General features: G+C 35.5%; 1 protein-coding gene across 3 annotated transcripts in view; it reads right to left on the reverse strand.

Moving 5' to 3' along the window:
• LOC123864234 (chitin synthase chs-2) overlaps nt 1-14,108 on the reverse strand; it is a 36,564-nt gene extending 22,456 nt beyond the window's left edge. For 2 of the 3 annotated variants that reach the window (XM_045904536.1, XM_045904528.1), the window contains exons 1-2: nt 13,899-14,108; nt 2,438-2,542 (exon numbers count right to left, since the gene is read on the reverse strand). In XM_045904536.1, coding sequence (XP_045760492.1) covers nt 2,438-2,532 — 95 coding nt within the window. In that variant the 5' untranslated portion in view covers nt 2,533-2,542; nt 13,899-14,108. Of the gene's footprint in view, nt 1-2,437; nt 2,546-13,898 lie in introns of all 3 variants that reach the window. The other variant, XM_045904545.1, reaches the window with a different exon arrangement.
• Between the last annotated feature and the right edge of the window lie 4,382 nt (nt 14,109-18,490).

The raw sequence follows: 18,490 nt of genomic DNA on the forward strand, positions 1-18,490 counted from the left end.
ATACATTTTTGAATTTTATTTCGGTAGATACTACTTTCCGTCTCAAAGGGCGATCGATGGAGAGAGCTATAGGTACTTGGAGTTTTTCTACGTGATCAAATCAGAAATGAGGAGATAGAATAGAATAGAATAAGTATAATAGATTTTTTAGATCGTAGGAGAACCAGTGAGTAACCGACATAACTCAACGAAGCTAGTGGCAATGGGCAGGGCACATAGTTCGAAAAACTGATAAACTTCTAGGCAAGCGCGCTCCATCTTAGGCTGCATCATCACTTGCTAGCAGGTCTGATTGCAGCCAAGCGCTAATCTATAAATTTTTAAAAAAACGCTGGGGTTGTAAGGCGCTAAAATGGTGACTTTGCACCGGAAAACACGATATTGGCAGATTCTACATACATTAAGGTGGACACTGGACAGACAATATCAAACGAGTCGTGGACTTCGTCTGTGTTGGTGTTAGCTGGCGGTCGTGCTCTGCCTTTTTGGAGTGTTTTTTTTGTTAAAACTGACTGGAAAGCGCTCTAAAGGGGGCCGTGCGTATGTCGGCGAGCGCCGGCACAGACGGGGTCCATACTTGTATAGTTTAGCTAACTTGTTACAAATAACTGCAAACTTGACATTGGCTAATCTTTGTAAAGCCAGACGAGAGAGAAAAAAAAACGAGTCGTAGAAAGTCGCTGGAATTAGGTGGCGAAAGACCGTGGCATGTGGAAGTCCCTACAAACGACCCATGTCCAACAATGAACGTCTATCGGTTGACGACGAGGTTGATGACTTTCCGTCGACATGATTACTAATATTACAGGGTTATCTACCTAGTCAGGAATACCAGCAGTGACATGTATTTGTGCTGTAGCAATGACTACATGGTTGTGTAACTCAACTGTGTAGTCAATGGGAATTTAATGTCTATCGAGATGACTCCTACCACATCTCACGTTAAGATGATTCCTAACACTATTGACTCATATAATGTATATTTTATTGTATGCAAACGGCAATGACATTATGTTTACTCGTACACGGTACAGATGTGCCATTTGAGTGCAAATTTGCAACGACAAATTCATGCTTGAATATTTTTAAAGTGTGAAAACAAGCTCTGTTATTCACTTTTAAATGTCAATCTAGGTATAGTTCGCGACAGGTCGACATGGCGATCGGGGTGGGGACGCCCCTCACACCCACACAGCCCCGCGCTAACCCAGTGCGAGATAGCACGTGTGACGTGTGGGTGTGCGGGTGCCTCATACCCCGATTGCCATGTCGATCTGTGGCGAACAATAAGTAGGAAGATAGGTAGGTACGAATAAATGAAAGGTTTCAATTCCTTAAACTTAACAAGACAGTTTTTTAGCTATTTGGTTTGACTACTCTACTACTGACTCGCTACGTCGCAATCTTCAAAGACGTACAGCAATCATCAGTGATATGTGCAAATTGATGTACAATATGAATTTTCCCTTTTGTGGACAAAGTGAAAATATCCATCTATGTTGATTTATGACCTTAGAAAGACGGTGCGTGACGTGTTTACTACAAATGTGAACACGATGATATCATGCAATTGCTCTTTATGTAGAGTCAGTTACAAGAGAAACGTGAACGAGGAAGACTATTGGAATTTTAAGTAAAACGAAGAAAAATGTGTATATTTCTGAACGTCTGGGTAATGAAAAAGAAAGCTATATTTTGGTAGGTAAGTAAATATTTACTCGAACTTGGACATAGCTAGTTTTGTTAACGCGTTAGCACACTACGACAAGATGACCAAGAACCAAATGCAACTTATTTTCCAGAAAATGGACACGTTAAACTCTACTGACTTGATTTGCATTTCATCGGCGCGGTCGATGCGACCGACTCCACACCTATTTTCAGTCCTAATTATACGACAAGTAGACTCTTGCAAGTAGATATGCAATTAGCCATGTAATCACCTACAACCTGAGCCTTTGAAGACCTGGCTGGTTATCAACTAAACTAGTTTCAACTACCAACCCAATATTTAGTACAAGGTAGGGTTAGTCAACTATTACACCAAAGTTAAGCAGATAACTACTACAACTAGTTAGATATAGAGATAATGAATGAATTTCATAACAAATTCCAAGAACCAGCACAATTAATTACGTTATATAGCCACGTTCATATTTGAAACGTTCTCACAAAGTCTAAAAAGAAGTGGGAGAGTTTAATTGTAGTAGGCACCTAATTGTTGTTGCAAATCGGCCGCTTCTCTTTTGAAACTTTTAAAAACTAAAGAAGTGTCAAGATATTAATTAGTCCCTATTTCCAACAAGTTCCTGAAAGGCCGGCCACGCCTTGGCGTTCCTCTGGTGTTGCAAATTTTCATGGGCGGTAGTAATCACTTAACATCACGGGACCTCGCTTTCTTGTTATCTTTATTTAAAAAAACTGTGGTTACACTCACCTGCCGCCATAAGTGTCATTTGCCAGCGGCAATAGCTCGTCGTCAGAGTTGTCGCTGATCTCTTCTCGCCGCGACTTCCCCCCTGAAGTCGCCATGGTTGCTTAACTGCTGAAACAATTAAACCGATGTTATTAGAAAATACTACCTGCTTCGCACGTTTTTTAGATTTAGCAGAACGAATAAACTAATTTAACAATACCACATTGTCAATTCGTTTTGTACTTAAAGGTATGGACAGACACACTGTCCAGCGACAACGACACTATGATCTGCTGTGTGTCCAATGGGTAGAAGTTAAAATACAAAGAACATATTTGAAATATAAGCCCTTGACTGCAATCTTACCTGGTGGTAAGTGATAATGCAGTCTAAGATGGAAGCAGGCTAACTTGGAAGGGGTTTGAAGGGGAATAGTTTTAATAAGCCCATTAAACCCTTATAAGTTTTTAATCGGCTTTATAATTGCTTAGCGGCACGGCTTTGCCTGTAGGAGAGTAAATAGCCACTGCTAGACCAGATAATTCGGAAATTATAAATTCCCAAATTGTCTGAGCCAGGAATTGAACCTGGGACGTCCCACTTATAAGACCACAGCATTAACCACTGCGCTATGGAGGCTATCAAAATATATTTGGCTGATATCATTTTTCGAGAAAGAAAATATTATCGATAATTCGAGTAAGAAAGATAATAAATATCTCTTTTAATTTTCAGAGCTCGTGACTCATAATAAGAAGAGCTATCAACTCATCAATTAGCAACAAACAAAAGGATAGTAAAATATGCTTGATACCTAAGTACGTAGCAAGAAGTAGGGCTACATTTTAGCTATTTCTATTGTAGCTTTATTTATTAATATTTTGTACGTGCACCGCGCACGCGTTGATGTCTTTTGCAAGACGGTTAGATAGGAGACCTTGAACCAACAGGGATGTAATATAATCAAGTACTAATTAGTTACTGATCCAAGTAACGATAAAGTGTTCAATCAATGAAATCCACAACAATTAATATAACCATAATATAAGAAAACATTATAAAATATAACATACTTAATTACTGTCTTATAATATTTTGCTCTCAAAATGCTGATTCAATCTCTGTTTGTAAAGGATTGAAAACATAAAACCTGTTTATCAAACATTTTACGACGACAGTTTTGTAATCAATTTATTTTTTTACTTTACGTCGTTGCGATGTTATACCTAGCTACCAGTAGCAAAAAAACCACTGCAGAACTCGATGGGAAATAAAATATTTATAACAAGAATAAAATAATCTTGAAAAATGTTTCGGATTAGTACCTATACCTATCTACCTATCTTAAAGTTGTTGCTATGTTTGATAAAATTTTAAGCATGTTTAACAGAAATAAATAAATGCGAAGTTAGGTATACTTATTAGAATAATCTAGTTGATAGATAAGATGCTAGTGTCCAAGATTGGTAGAAAAAAATATTGTAATGTTAATTTTGAATGTTGAGTATCAAAATAGCGAGATATTTAATACGAGTATATAGTTAATATATCAGTTAGCGCTTTTACATCTGTTTTGAGTTGCATATCCTTTAAAAGTTTAAATTATAGTTTTCTCCCATAAGGGGATCTCTCGTACATCTTTTCAATACTCGTAAATCGTTTCTCTCATACTGCTTCGAAGGCGTCAAGATAGAAAGTAAAAATAAAATTAAAAGGATTTCTGCCGATGTATTGAACCCGAGTCCTACAGTCGAGCACATTCCACTGCAAAATACGCCTTTTCATTGTCGGTCATTCATTCTTTTTAATAATTCAATATAATTTACTGGTTTAAAACTTACTGGTTTTTCAGAACTAGTCCCTAATTATTGTTCGTATACACCTACCAGGTTTCCAAATAATTGAGTTATTCTACTTACAGAGTTTAATAGGTATTCTTGCCTAGATTTTAAAGAAGAAGAAGTAATGGTAGAAAAAATATTGGAAAATTATAATTAAATCATTTCCTAATTACTAGTATAATAAGTAGGTATGAAAACGTAAATCTGTGAAACGAAATTTTTGACGAAACTTGAATTTTTGGTACAGAAATAGCTTACATCCCAGGTAAGGACATAATATTGGCAAATTTTGTAGTGGAAAATCAAAGAATTTCCACGGGATTATTAAAAACCCCGAAACCCACGTGGTCACGGGTATTATCTAGTTTAATATAAACTAGCCTATACCTATATGCTATTTTATATTAAACAAACAAATAAGAAATATTGCAATGCTAACTAGCATTGCAATGTTTTTTGTTTGTTTGTAGGTATAGCATAGTTTGGAGGCGCAGGGCGCGTCGACGCCCGCAAGGTCAGCGACTTCCGCGCCCGCCGGACAATAAACAGCGACTTTACTCTATTCTCTATACCGAATACTCCATAGCTTTATACGCCTACTTGTAAAACAAAGAACTAATAAACACGAAGATAGGTAGGTCTATTATTCAATTTGAGAATCACTTTTTATAGATTTTTATCTATGTAAATCATTAATCGATTTCCCGTCGAGTTTATCTAGATAAGTTTGTCGAAATTATCTAGATAATAAATACTAAGCATTAGCTTGTGCTTCCGGCTCCATTCGACTCACAAATAAATAAATCTTCAAGCTTTTCAGTCTTTTTAACGCCTTACAACTTCAATTAATGAGGATTATTACCTAATTCGAAATATCATATCAAACATGATGCAAAAATGCAAATAAACTTCGTTTGTCGTGTGTATCTGTGTATCTGTCTGTGGCATCGTAGCTCCAAAATTAATGAACCGATTTTAGTTTAGTTTTCTTCGTTTGAATTTGAAAGGTGGCTTGATCGAGAGTGTTTCTTAGATTATAGATAAGAAGCTATAATCTAAGAAAATCGGTTCAGCCGTTTGAAAGTTATCAGCTCTTTTCTAGTTACTGTAACCTTCACTCGTCGGGGGTGTTATAAATTTTTAATTTACACTTGTTAGAAGTAAACCTAATACGCCAAAAACAAATAGGTATCGAAACGTTTTTTAAACAAAGAAACGCTGAACGTATTAATAAAATAAAATATTCTGTCATAAGAATAGCATTTCCGGAGTCTGCTCCAGTGCTCTATGTAAGTACCTAGGTACCTACTTGGCGAGCAGCTGTTTTATTTTAATGAAGCACCTTTAGTTATGATAATTAATATTTATTTCAAGGTCAATAGCTAAGGTTATAATATTACTAGATCTCTACTTATATTGTAGATGTTAAAAAAGATTTTTGTACCATTCAACAATCCTGCAAGCGAACAGGTAGAGCATACAGAATGTTCTTTTTGAAAAAAATATTTTCTAATTCTTCATAATTAACTTCAGTTAAGCTACGGACGTACAATAAGTAAGTTATGTTCAGAAAATGCTATCAATTAGTTTTATATCTTCTATCATTTAAATACAGTTAGATATACTGTCCGATATCTGCGGTTTCTTATCTCTGCAGTCTACACACAGCACAGTGTGACAATTGCTAAAAACCTATTGATATCACCTTGTAACACGTTGGTTGCGAATAACTTAACGATAGTTTTTTTTTAAAGAATATTAGTCATTTTAATCATGACTAACATTCCCCTTTCCCTTCCTACGACCTTTCGGATTCCAGTCCGCTCCTATAACCGTTGTCACAATATGGTAAAGAAATAAAAACTGTTACGGAACCGGCAGCAAGCTTTAATTAAATGGACCATGTAACATGGTTAATACGCCTAGATCTTAGAATTGTGTTTCAAAATATTATATTCAAAAGGTTTTGTGATAACTATTAGGACATGGTAAAATTCATTATTTGTATGATATACCTACCTAGATAATTAGGGAGGTACATAGAAATATGCTTTTATAGATGATGATCGCTCGGACACCGATTCAGTATTTTGTAAAGTAGGAATTACACAGAAATATACGATTATACCAGCTAACTACCTCTTGTTAGACAATGGTCGTTACCTTATGCCTCATGATTAGTTAAGTATAGGAAAAGGCAAAACTTAATTAAAATTTCTTTTAAAAACGTTGAGTTAAACTAAGGTGTTTTGCAGGAATTCTTCGAGTACCTAGGAACTAAAAGATCTGTAGGTTCTGTAGGTAGCGCTAAGTAAAGTCAGAGCCGTTCGACTTGAGCTCACTTTCACTATTGGCGGCCGCCAGCTGTTCCCTCCTCCCCTCCCCTCCTGCCCCTATCATTACCTTCTAACTACCTCAGTACTACGCAACACTGCCTTACATTCTTAATAACCAGTAACAAAATGCTAACCAGCATAAGTAGGTACTTTATCTACCTATGGTTCAGTATAGATTTTTAAAAATTCAACCCTCAAAGGGGTGAAATAGGGGTTTGAAATTCGATTAGTCACTCGGATGAAGTTGCGGGTATAAGCTAGTAATCCATAACTTAATGTCTCTACATTGGGATATAAGTATTGTGATTTAAAAGTGGCAAAGTAGATTTCATAGTTGACCGTCTCAGCTTTTTTACAGCATCTAACTGATCATTAATATAATTAAATAATATTGCATTGATTACTGAATTTCTGTATTGATTTACTTAACTTATTTTTCCTTTTCACTTCAAATTCCTATATACTTAGCACATTCACGTTTTATGGTGTTTTGCATTGTTTGCCAGTTAACAATGGACAACAAAGCGCTAATTAAAGAGAAAATTAATTAGATTTATAGGCAAGTATCTACGTATCTACTGCTTTAGGAAGAGCAAAATACCTAATTAAAAGTACAGCTGTTATTGGAATATTCTGAAACTTTCATAAGTTTCAAGCATTCCAAGTTTGTTTTAAGACCTCGACCTTGAATCTTCTAACTTACTAAGTTCCTTTTCTTGCCTTTCGAGCAGATCAAGCCTTTGATAACTTAAATATACTTACACGTAAATAACCGTAAACTTAGCGTATGTTGTAATACGCCTGTTTAAATAAAAATGACTAAGTAGGTATCATCAACGGCGGATCCAGGGGGGGGGTCATGGGGGTCATGACCCCCCCCTGAGCTGGACCAGGACTTAGGTGGACCACTAATTGAACATAATGATTTTATTTATATATTTTGTCACCATACAGATTTTATGTAACTACATACCTTCAATATTTAATTAATTTTTATATAATATAATAACTTTGTATGATGGCAAACGTTTGGGAACGAACGCATCGAAAATTTGAATTTTACCGCGCCACACTTGCGCGCGCTTGACGACTAATTAGCACATAACGTCTAGCTAGACCTAACCTCAATCGGAACGACTAAACTTCAACATAATATCATAACATAGTTAGTTCTAAGTTAAAAAACTAAAATTTCTTTCTACCTTTACCTAATGTGTTTATGAGTGTACCATGTAACTATACCGTAATAAATAAAATAAAATAAAAATAAAATAAGTATTCTTAAAAATTGTTGCTGCAAATTCATTAATTACAAGAAATGATAAGTAATCAGTTTCTCATTATTCCAGTGCGTGTGTTTTAACTTAAATGTTATTATTGTTAACATGGCCGTAGCCAAAAGAAATTGTTTTCAAAATGCATAATATACTAGTTAGTTCTCGAATTTACAAGTTTTTTGTAAATCTATCAATAAATTTGCGCTCGCTTCGCTCGCGCTTTTATATTGTGTTAGTTGATTACCGGAACTTCGTTCAAACCCCGTGGAAACTCAGTTTTTTTGGGATAAAATACCTAGGTATACAATGCAAGGTAAACTGAATAGTACCAAATTTTACCTAAAAAGATAAGCCCTGAAAAGTACTTTCGCTAATATTATTTCGTAAATACAATTAATAAAAATTTCGCGCTCGCTTCGCTCGCGCTTTTCTTCTGTTAGTTGTTTTTGTAGTAGTTACCCGGAACTTCGTGCATTCGTGCTTCGGAACATTTTTGAATATCCCTAGAAAATCTTTATTTTTCATGAGAAAAGTAGAGTGAGGTGCTTTAAAACATAACATTTTTTATGGCTGAGCTCGTTCATCTCTCGCTTTTTTATCTGTAACAGAAAAATTACGCTCGCTGCGCTCGCGTCGCGTATACGCCCCGTCAAGTCGAGTAGATTAGATTAGATTAGTCGTCAAGATTTTTTCTCCGGCTCCCCCCCCCCCCCCCCCCCAAACAAATCCCATAGGTAGATATGTAGGTACCTACTCACTGAAAGAATGCTGCGTGACTTATGTACCTACTTTTTACTTGTATAGCTATTGTTATCAAAATTAAATTATAAGTTCTTGACTTGACCACGACTATGTGACCCCCTCCTGGAGCCAAAGCTGGATCCGCCCTTGGGTATCATATATGCATAAATATCACATACTTATCGACCTACGTGTAAGGATTACAACAGGTTTATCGGAGATACACGTTATAAGTGATGTGACTCATTCCTTTAAAAGTTTCATTAATATAAAATTCTAGTTAGTTTGGCATCCAAATTCAGAATTAATTCTTGGTAGTAACTTGTAATATTAATTAGAAGCCAGCAAGCCACCCTGTCTGTTTAAAAAAATGATATCCTTGATGATGCTTAGGTAATAATGTACCTAACTTCGGTATCATGGCGCAATACGAATATAATACATACAATTAATATAAATAGCTACTTTGATTACCAAAATTTTAATTTACTTTACATCTGCAAATTACTATTAGATTATTAAATTACTTTATATCCGTAATTTCGATAAATTGAAATAAATGAGGCAGTAGGAGAAATGGTAGAGTTCATTATTTATAACTTGGGCGTAAGAATGATAGTAAATATCAATCCGTTTAAACTTTAGAGGTATAAATAAGTAATCTACGTCAGCATCCGTAGCGTGATTGTAGCCTATGTATCTGCAAGTCATAAGAGAGAACGATAGTAAGAGATATTGTGATGTTTTCACCTTTGCAGTTTTTTTAATATTCAACTAAATACAGCTCGTAAATAAAATTTCGTTTTATATAATATATTATATATTTATTTTCATGTACCAAAATTGTAGTTACAAAGTTAAGATAAATTAAGCTAGGTATGTACAAAGGAAATGCTTATCTCTAAACAGAGATTTCTTCCAGCTTCCCCGTGCAGGTTGTGAGCAGGTTTTAGTTCTGAAGTAGATAATAATAAAATAGCAATAACCTGTGTTTGGTGGCGAGCTCTCCTAAATCTATTAATGTCCAGCAATGGACGCATGCAGACTGGCAAGCGAATGGATACAACACATTAAGAAAGAAGATTGTCCTACCTACTTATATGATTTATTTCCGACTTAGCCTTAAGAAGACGAAAGGCTTTGTAATCAATTTTATTTGTAATTCGCTAAAATTGGTCAATAAGAACACACGCAATTACAAATGACATGATAAAATTACAGATCACGAGTAACCAGTTGCGATATTATATTTCAAAATTGCAAGTTGTAACTAGGTTAGGGTTAGGGCCCGCGCAGATGACGGACTATTGTCCGCGGACGATAAAAATCCGTCGTCTTTTACTACTATCAGCCTATCGTGTGCGATATGCGATGCAGTTCGAAGTGATCAATTTTTGCCCCCTATGAGCTATAATCCGACGTTTGCACACGCCCTTATACCTACCATGGATAGGCAAAGACATTTAAGTAATTTTTACTGTACATAGATAGGCGAAACATACAGACATACCACTGGTTCGGAATTCCTTTCCTACCGAGAAGAACCAGCAAGAAACTCGGCGGTTGCTCTTTTCAAAGATTTGGTATACAATATTATGCCATGTTCCTGGAGTGAGCTGCAGGCCAAATCCACGCTCTTTTATAATTTACATAATCTTCGATAGTATAATATGCTTTTCTCAGGAGCATAGTTTTAATAGATTTTTTGTGCAAAGGCAAGTCCGAAATTGATTGCGGAATTTTGTTATAAAAGATTATACCCATTCCCACAAATGACTTTTGGACCTTCCTGAGGCGGAGCGTAGGAGTCGCAAGCCTGTAAACGGTCTCTAATCAGCCTGTTATGTAGATCGCCAATTTTCTCGTAATAATAAAATGCTGATGTTGTTAGAATAGAATGTTAGTAGCACTACTAGTAACTAGTAGCGTTGCGAGTTGTGACGCGATGCGAGGTAATGCGCGTGCGTTGAAGTCTTTTGTTGAGCGGTAATTACATTATTTACATCACTTCAACGTAGTACCTTGGTAGCATCTAATGACTGTTTATTATGGTTTGTTCGGTCGATACTACTAGTTTGAAAAGTAAAGTAAGTATCTTTTAACTTAACCTATTGGTAAGTGGTAGAACATATTATGTTAAATATCAACTAATATATTTTGTTAAAGAACCTATGCTTTTAACACAAACATACAATCGGAGATTCTGTAAATGATAAATAGAGCGTCGTAAATTGAATAATTGAAAAGAGCAACCCCCGAGTTTCTTGATGGTTCTTCTCGCTAGGAAGGGCATTCCGAACTATGTAGTTGTAGAGTGACGATCCAAAAGCACTTGTAAAAGTACCTAAGTATATTTCAACGAAAAATAATATTGCTAGTTTGTAAGTTATCTAGTCCAAATCGGAACATTTTTTCTTGAGCAACACAAACTGTACTTATTCGAAATAAACTCATAAATTTTTACAATAAAACAATTAATTACAACACAATTGATTTGAGCCATGGCCGTATCAAAATAAATTCTCCATTATAGCATATAAATAATAATTTTACTGTCGGCTTTACCTACTGTTATGTTCATTTTGGGGTTTCAATTACGTTTTGTTTCAAAAAGTTTTAGAGGTCAAACTAAGCGCGTATTTGAAACCACCTATTAACCTAATAGGTAGGTATAAACCTACCTATTTTTACAGAGTTAGGTACCTATATGAATGAGTTTTTCATAGATTATGAAGATTCTGCGCTCCTACTTATTCATTTTTGCAGTTTGTTTTATTCTAGGTAAATTTCTTATTTAAGGAAATCACCTTCCATACACGTATTATGTATTACTGCCGCGGATCTCCTCTTTAAACTATATTTCAGAATATTTATTCAGTACATGATAGACTTTAGTTCCTTGAATTAATACTACGTATCTAGTACAAAGGTCACCAAAATGAATATGATGATCTTAACATTTAATTTTAGCCTTGATCGTTTAAGTGCGATATATCAATTTATCACTAACAGTTGTATATTTTTGGAATATACCTCTTATCTTAAAAATAATGTTTGCCGCCTTGGATAATTAATATTTAGTTACTTCTATAATATTCATTTTGTTACTTACTTAAAAACCTTATTTCGCTTTGTAATATTTTGAAGCTGCAATTTTGAACATTCATGCTGGCGAAATTGAAAATCACAATCTACTCGTAATTACCTAGTTTTTGGTGTTTTTTTACTAAATTCGATTGCACAGTATTATTTAACTGTAACAATAAAATAGCGGGAACTTATTTCTGACTTTAACGTAAAGTGACGCAACTTTTGAATATCCTTTTTAATGTTTTTCACGGTAAAGATTTACTTAAATACTCTGTAATAAGTAATAGCGTTTATAATTGCGAAAGCGAACATTACTAATGAATGCCATAATAGCAATTAATATTAGCGTGCGCTTTGAATGTAATTTCGTTTTGTAAGTGAACAACAGGTCTACTACGCAATGCATAATTTTTATTAATTACATAATTATTGTGCGGAAATCGTAAATGTTTTTTGTTTCAGTGAGAACGACCCTCTAACGGAACCGGATTTGCGCGAGGTCTACCGGCCGCCACGTTCTTTCTCATATCATTACGTAGGATGATACTCGTACAATACAAGTAAGGTACTTGTATGATAACAACTATGTATTAACTATTGTTGCCTTGTTTTATTTAGGATACTTTACGTTATCATTTCTCGCCAACCTGCTTATCCATACTTAATATCATAAAGCGAAAGCAGAAGAAGAAAGAATTAGCCTCAATAGCTCAACTGTTATAGGAGCGGACTGAAATCCGAAAGGTCGGCGGTTCAAATCCCACCCGTTGCACTATTGTCGTACCCACTCCTAGCACAAGCTTTACGCTTAGTTGGAGGGGAAATGGGAATGTTAGTCATGATTAAAAAGTGAGTAATATTTTTTTTTTAAACTAAAAAAATAAACAAAGTGTGTCTATCTGCTAGCTTTTCATAGCCCATCTGTTTAACCGACTTTAACGCGTGTAGCTTGCATCCCGGGATAGGATATACCTAAGCTAGTTTTTGTCCCTGGAAATCAGAGTTCCCACGGGATAACGCGCTAACCCGGTGCGCTATCCCTCATCGGGTTGACGCGGGGGCTGTGCGGGTGTGTGGGGCGTCCCCACCCCTATTGCCATGTCGACCTATTGCGAACTATACCTACGTTATTTTTTACTTGGTTATCGATACATTCATAAAAGTTTGCTTAGTGTGGTTTCAGTTTCAAGGTTGTGATTTTAGAAAAAAGCTACAACCTTGAAATCAAATGAAACCTTAGTTCTGTCGGTGACGTTTATGCTCCATTTATACCTAAATACTTAAACGTTTATAAAGTTACCACGCCTACTATAAGTAAAAGGTGTTCCTATTTTGCATTGACAGAATGTGTAGAAAATGAAAGTTTTATTTCACCATACATTAAACCAGGTAACTAGGTAAATACCTAAGTCCCTATAATATAACATCTTGATATCGTACCTACCTACCTATCTGATTGATACGTAAATTAATTGCTATACCTACCTAGCTTAAATTATATTCATTTTTGTGGTCACTTTAAGATAAGGGCAGAGGTATTTTATGGTCTACCAAATTTTCTTTATTTCGTTCGATTTTTGTAAATTATCTAATAGTTTAATACATTATTATATATACAAAGAACTAGAAAAAGGAGCATTAAATTAACATAAAGAGAAAATTTTATTAATATTAATGTCATAATATTATCATTAATATAGTAAGGAATTCCCTCAGTGCTATAAAATTATTTATGCATAACTACACACCAACACCTAGGTGCATTCACTTTTGCTTGGCATTGTAGAAATGTAGACCTCTAGTACCCAAATATTGTAATAACTCCGAAATAAAAGATTTGAACCGTTAAATTTTCATTAGTTACGAAATATCAACATTTAACCTACTTTAAGATATGATAGTAAGAGTTTCGAAGCCGCATACTTTCGAAAGCGAAACTTAACTACGATAATATCTTATATCACTATCAAAAGTTCTCCTGAAGTGTTTCAACTTTACCTAATAGCTATACAATTTGTTTTCAATCAAATTACATAATTATTGAATCTTATAAGACACTATTTGGCGAATAGATAACTACCAATTGGATTGTCTCGCATACTTTCGCAGCTGATCGCGTAACCTCGAACAAGAAAAGGTCACACAAAAGTTTTATAAAAACTTTCATATAAATATAGTTTCGATTAAAAATACTTACGTTCTATTCCAGATGTGTGTGAAATCCGGATTTATTGTCACTTCACTAGATTTTAATGGTACGTCCACACTCGCGGGTCGCGCGCATGGTGCGTGAGTGCGGTCGATCGGGTCGCCAAGCGATCACTGCGCGCGCGCTGAACTTACAAGTCTGGGCCGCTACCACCAGTCACTCGTTAGCCTTTTCTACTGACTCACGCGAAGGCTTTTATTCCATGGGTTTTTCTTTGTCACACGTCAAAATTTGGGAAACTAAGCCGGTTCTCTTTTCTTTTCGAAATGTAATAAACTTATGATAATTATACATCGTAATTAAAGATATAGAACTGAAGAGAGTATCGCTTATTCTGTTGTACACAATTTCTAATCTAAATATGAATATCCTTTTCCGCAGGAAGCATTGGTAATGGATAGCAATACATTAAGAACTGTCTAATTAAGTTTAGAGATTGTAGAGATTGTATACAGCAGAATTAGCCACGTTATCTTGTTCAATGTTTAATAGACGCGTTTTACCTACCAATAAAACGCATATTAATTTACTTACCTTACTCGATGCTTAATAATAATATGAGATAGGCGCCATTTGTCCCGCCTTAACGCATCTATCTCGCTCTATCATATAGCGCTGTCCCTCTCTCTCCACCACCAACGCCAGCAGTACGGAGCTTGGCCACAAGGTGGCTTGCCATTTTCTTCATTGCGTTGAATATCACCAGGCAGAATTCAAAGTTAAGCATCGAGTAAGGTAAGTAAATTAATATGCGTTTTATTGGTAGGTAAAACGCGTCTATTAATTTGGCTGTACCTTACTCGATGCTTAATAATAATATGAGACGTGTTTGTTATCGCCTGGTGGTGGTGGTGGTGATCTGCGCCATACAAAGATTTAACATCTTTGACGCCAATGTGACATATATATAAGACAACTGATATGTTGAGCAAATAATGCCATTTTCTTGCTAAGAAAAGAGAAAAGAAAAATTACGGGGTGTAAATCCTCATTAACAAACTATTCACATGATTGCGAATTAAGAATGAGTTTGCAAATCGACATACAAAATAACAGAAAAGATATACGCGTGTATGTATTACATCAGGCAACCCATTATAAGCTAGGCAATAAATTTAGCAATAAAATTATATGCATGCCTGTATGTGTAATACTCAGTCAATAGGTAAGGCTGACCTCACAAACACAAACACACATTCTTTGCATATAAAGTCTACCTATTAGTTAGACAGCATCAATATTAGGATAGTGATTAGTCATGAAAACAATTGCCATTGCAAGAGTGATTAAATATTTTAGACTCACTCTATGAGTCAATAACATAATATATACTATCAAAAATAATATAACTGGGTCGAAATACAGCTATTTCAAAAACATTAGACAATTGACCCAATCGTTTCGAAATCATACTGAGATTATTACCGTCCTGCATGAAATCCTCGGACATCTGATATCTTAGATATCTACTACGAACAATTTAATCACAACGAGCAATCCTGGGTAAAAATAAGTAACTTAGTACATGCGCAAAACATGCCCTGGAGCGAATTTAAAATGGAAAGGTTCCTTTGTTTAAAAAAAAAAAACTATGACCAGGAAAAATCTTCCCAGAACAGTCTAGTTTCTTTAGTTCAATGTCCTTTTTTTTTTTGGCTCATAGCTTTGCTATTTAGAAAAGTTCGTACAGTTCTCACCAGAACAGAAGAAAGTCTTAATTTGAAACTCATAAATAAACAATTCATCTTTGTTTAGGTATTTCCTTCATGCTCTTTGTTTTATCATTCTACAAGAATTGGGATGATGCCACTGTCAAAAATAAATTATAGCAAATTAAGCTTTTGGTTCCTTGCATATCATGGACTTCCGCAAAAAAAACGCCTGCTTCTATAATACATGATAAAAAGTCGCTGATTTGACTAGCAGCCATCCTTCCTATTATTAGAATTAGAAGTTTATTTTAAACTAAGCATGAAAAGTTATAAGGAACACTCTACAACCTGCGTTGGGCAGCTGTAGCTGGGACACTTTGAACCAGACCAAGGACTTGTAATGACTTATTGTTAGCCGAAATGTTGACTTCATTAATTAATGATGAAGGGATTAATGAGTTAATGCCACGCTATGGTGATAAAACGTAGTTATTACAAACTGTCTTCTGGCACAATGCTTAGTCATTCCAAGATCTACCTTGGCGCGCTCAATATTACAATGTTTTAAAGATTTTAACTTCGAAGCAAAAAGGGAACAAAAACCTTTTGGAGACGTCTCTCAACAAGCTTAAAGTTTCATAAAACGAAACTTACTGGAAATCCTATCACCATGTAAAGGATTATTTAAATGACAAGAAAGCTTAGGAATGAGTTTCTTAACAACTCCGATAGCTTGTAAACACTACATTATGTGAAGTCAATAAAGATTTGTTATTATTAAATATTAATAATTTTGTGAAGTGGTGATAATTTAAAGAACAGGACCCAGCTGAGCCTTGTGAGCCTTTCTCATACCTGGGCGCATTCCGAACCCTCGTTACTTTAGTTTTGAAGTTTACGTAATGAAGTATCACCATTACATCATCATAAGAACCCAAAATTTGACAGTCGAAAAGTGACAAAGACAAGGTAGGTAAGTACTACTTTGAATAATTCTTTGACTTTGACATTTTATGACAACAATGTTTAACTACGCTGACTTGAAGACAGTTAGCAATGCTCGACAATTCACAAAAGATATGAAAAGAAATCGACCAAGCTCAATCATAAAAGTGGATATTTCACTGGTGAAAACAAGGAATATTCTCACAGTTTCAAATTATTGAAAGTTTTATGGTAATGTTACCCAAATAGCCCGTGCCGAGGATCAGGACATAGTTAGGGGCACGGTAAGCTGATTCGGTACGAAAATTCAATCCTTGCACAATAGTATCCGAACAAACTGTACAAAAAAAACTGTCTTAACCTGTTCATTTGACATCTTGGATTAGACTGATATCGCTCCAGCGTCGGACATACCTTGCTCCTGGAACTTTTTGCACACAGATCTAATTCACTCAGAATTAATAACCATGTTACAATTACGAATAACTATGAATTTAAATCACAACCCCTAAACAAATCTTAAGTTCTGATACATCAGGCTGGATCAAAGTTATTATTCGAAATATAGAAATTCGATAGATTTGAAACGAATTTTTGTCCGCTGAATCAGTTTCTGAACCAAAATTTTGAAAAATAAAGGGGTTGTTTTATTTTAAAAGTATAACCATGAATCTTCTGCCACGAGCAGAGCATGTAAAAAATTTTGTCATGTGACTTTGAACTGGAAAACGATTTTAACAGTTAACATTAAATTTTCCATGTAAGAAAGCTGTCTTGTTTAAGATTATAGAATGAGATAGTAGCACAATTTAAAAAAGTTTTGCTACACCAGGCACGGCTAGGTGCGAATAAATCTAACATTTCATTCTAAAGTCTTTCTCCGCCATACAAGTATGCGGTTAGCAAATTCTATTCCGAGGAATGCCAAGTCTAGAAACATAGGCGGCATGACCGTTGTTTTTTTGCAAAACTGAAAATGTATTAGACTATGATCCAGGATTGAAACGTACAAAATACTAAATAACTATTAAATGTCCCAACTTTGAAAGCATGTTTCTGAGAATTATTCTGAGTTAGATTTAGGGGACATTATATGAAGCTACATGTCATCATTATTGTCAAATCCATTAAAACTCTTTCTGACCAACAGAGTCGGTCACATATGGAATAATTGCCCAAGGATGTGGTTATGACAAGCTCTGTTAACCAGTTCAAGAAAACATTAAACAAACATTCGGAAAACTCGAAGCACTTCTGATATAGACGAATCAGCGAAAGCTGGTTAGTCTATTATAATTAATAATAAATAATGATAATAGTAATCTGGTAGCCACGATGCCAGTTCCAAGAGAGGAGCAGATTGCGTCCTCTTCTGTCAAAAGTCCATGCTAGACGAAAAAGCTGACCATGACCTTGGAAATGAGGTGTTACTTTTAAACAAACTCTAACATCCTTGTTGACTTTCCATCAAATGCATTGCACTTAGCATACATGCATTTACATCAAATATATATTGATTGATTGAAACTTACAATAACAGTTTTCTCCTGGAATGCATCGGTTTGGTCCAAGGCCCGACAAAGAGAAGTCTGCCCACTCAAGCACGAAACGCGATGTCCATGCAACGTTGTTTGTGAGAGAATAAGCTGCAAAAGGCATGTAGATGGAAGAAAGGAGATTCTGATACCATCATCTCAAATCCTTCGCTTCATGCAGACCAATAATATGAGGGAAGGTGCAAAAACCTGCCATTCTTCAGAAAATACAGTTTCGAGAGCCGAAAGAGTGGGTCACGTGGACGCAAGCCGCCCCTGTTGACGCAAACATGCACTCGCACTCGCGTACTGCTGCGGGCGCCACTCACGCACGAAGTTCGCACGCTCATGTCAGTCACTGAACAAATCTACCTGATCAGTTGATCACTGGGCAAGCTCATATAGACCACAACGATATATGACAAGTATAGAGTCATTAGGTTAGTTG

The sequence above is a fragment of the Maniola jurtina genome, chromosome 1 (genome assembly GCF_905333055.1).
Source record: "Maniola jurtina chromosome 1, ilManJurt1.1, whole genome shotgun sequence".
Classification (NCBI taxonomy): Eukaryota; Metazoa; Arthropoda; class Insecta; order Lepidoptera; family Nymphalidae; genus Maniola; species Maniola jurtina.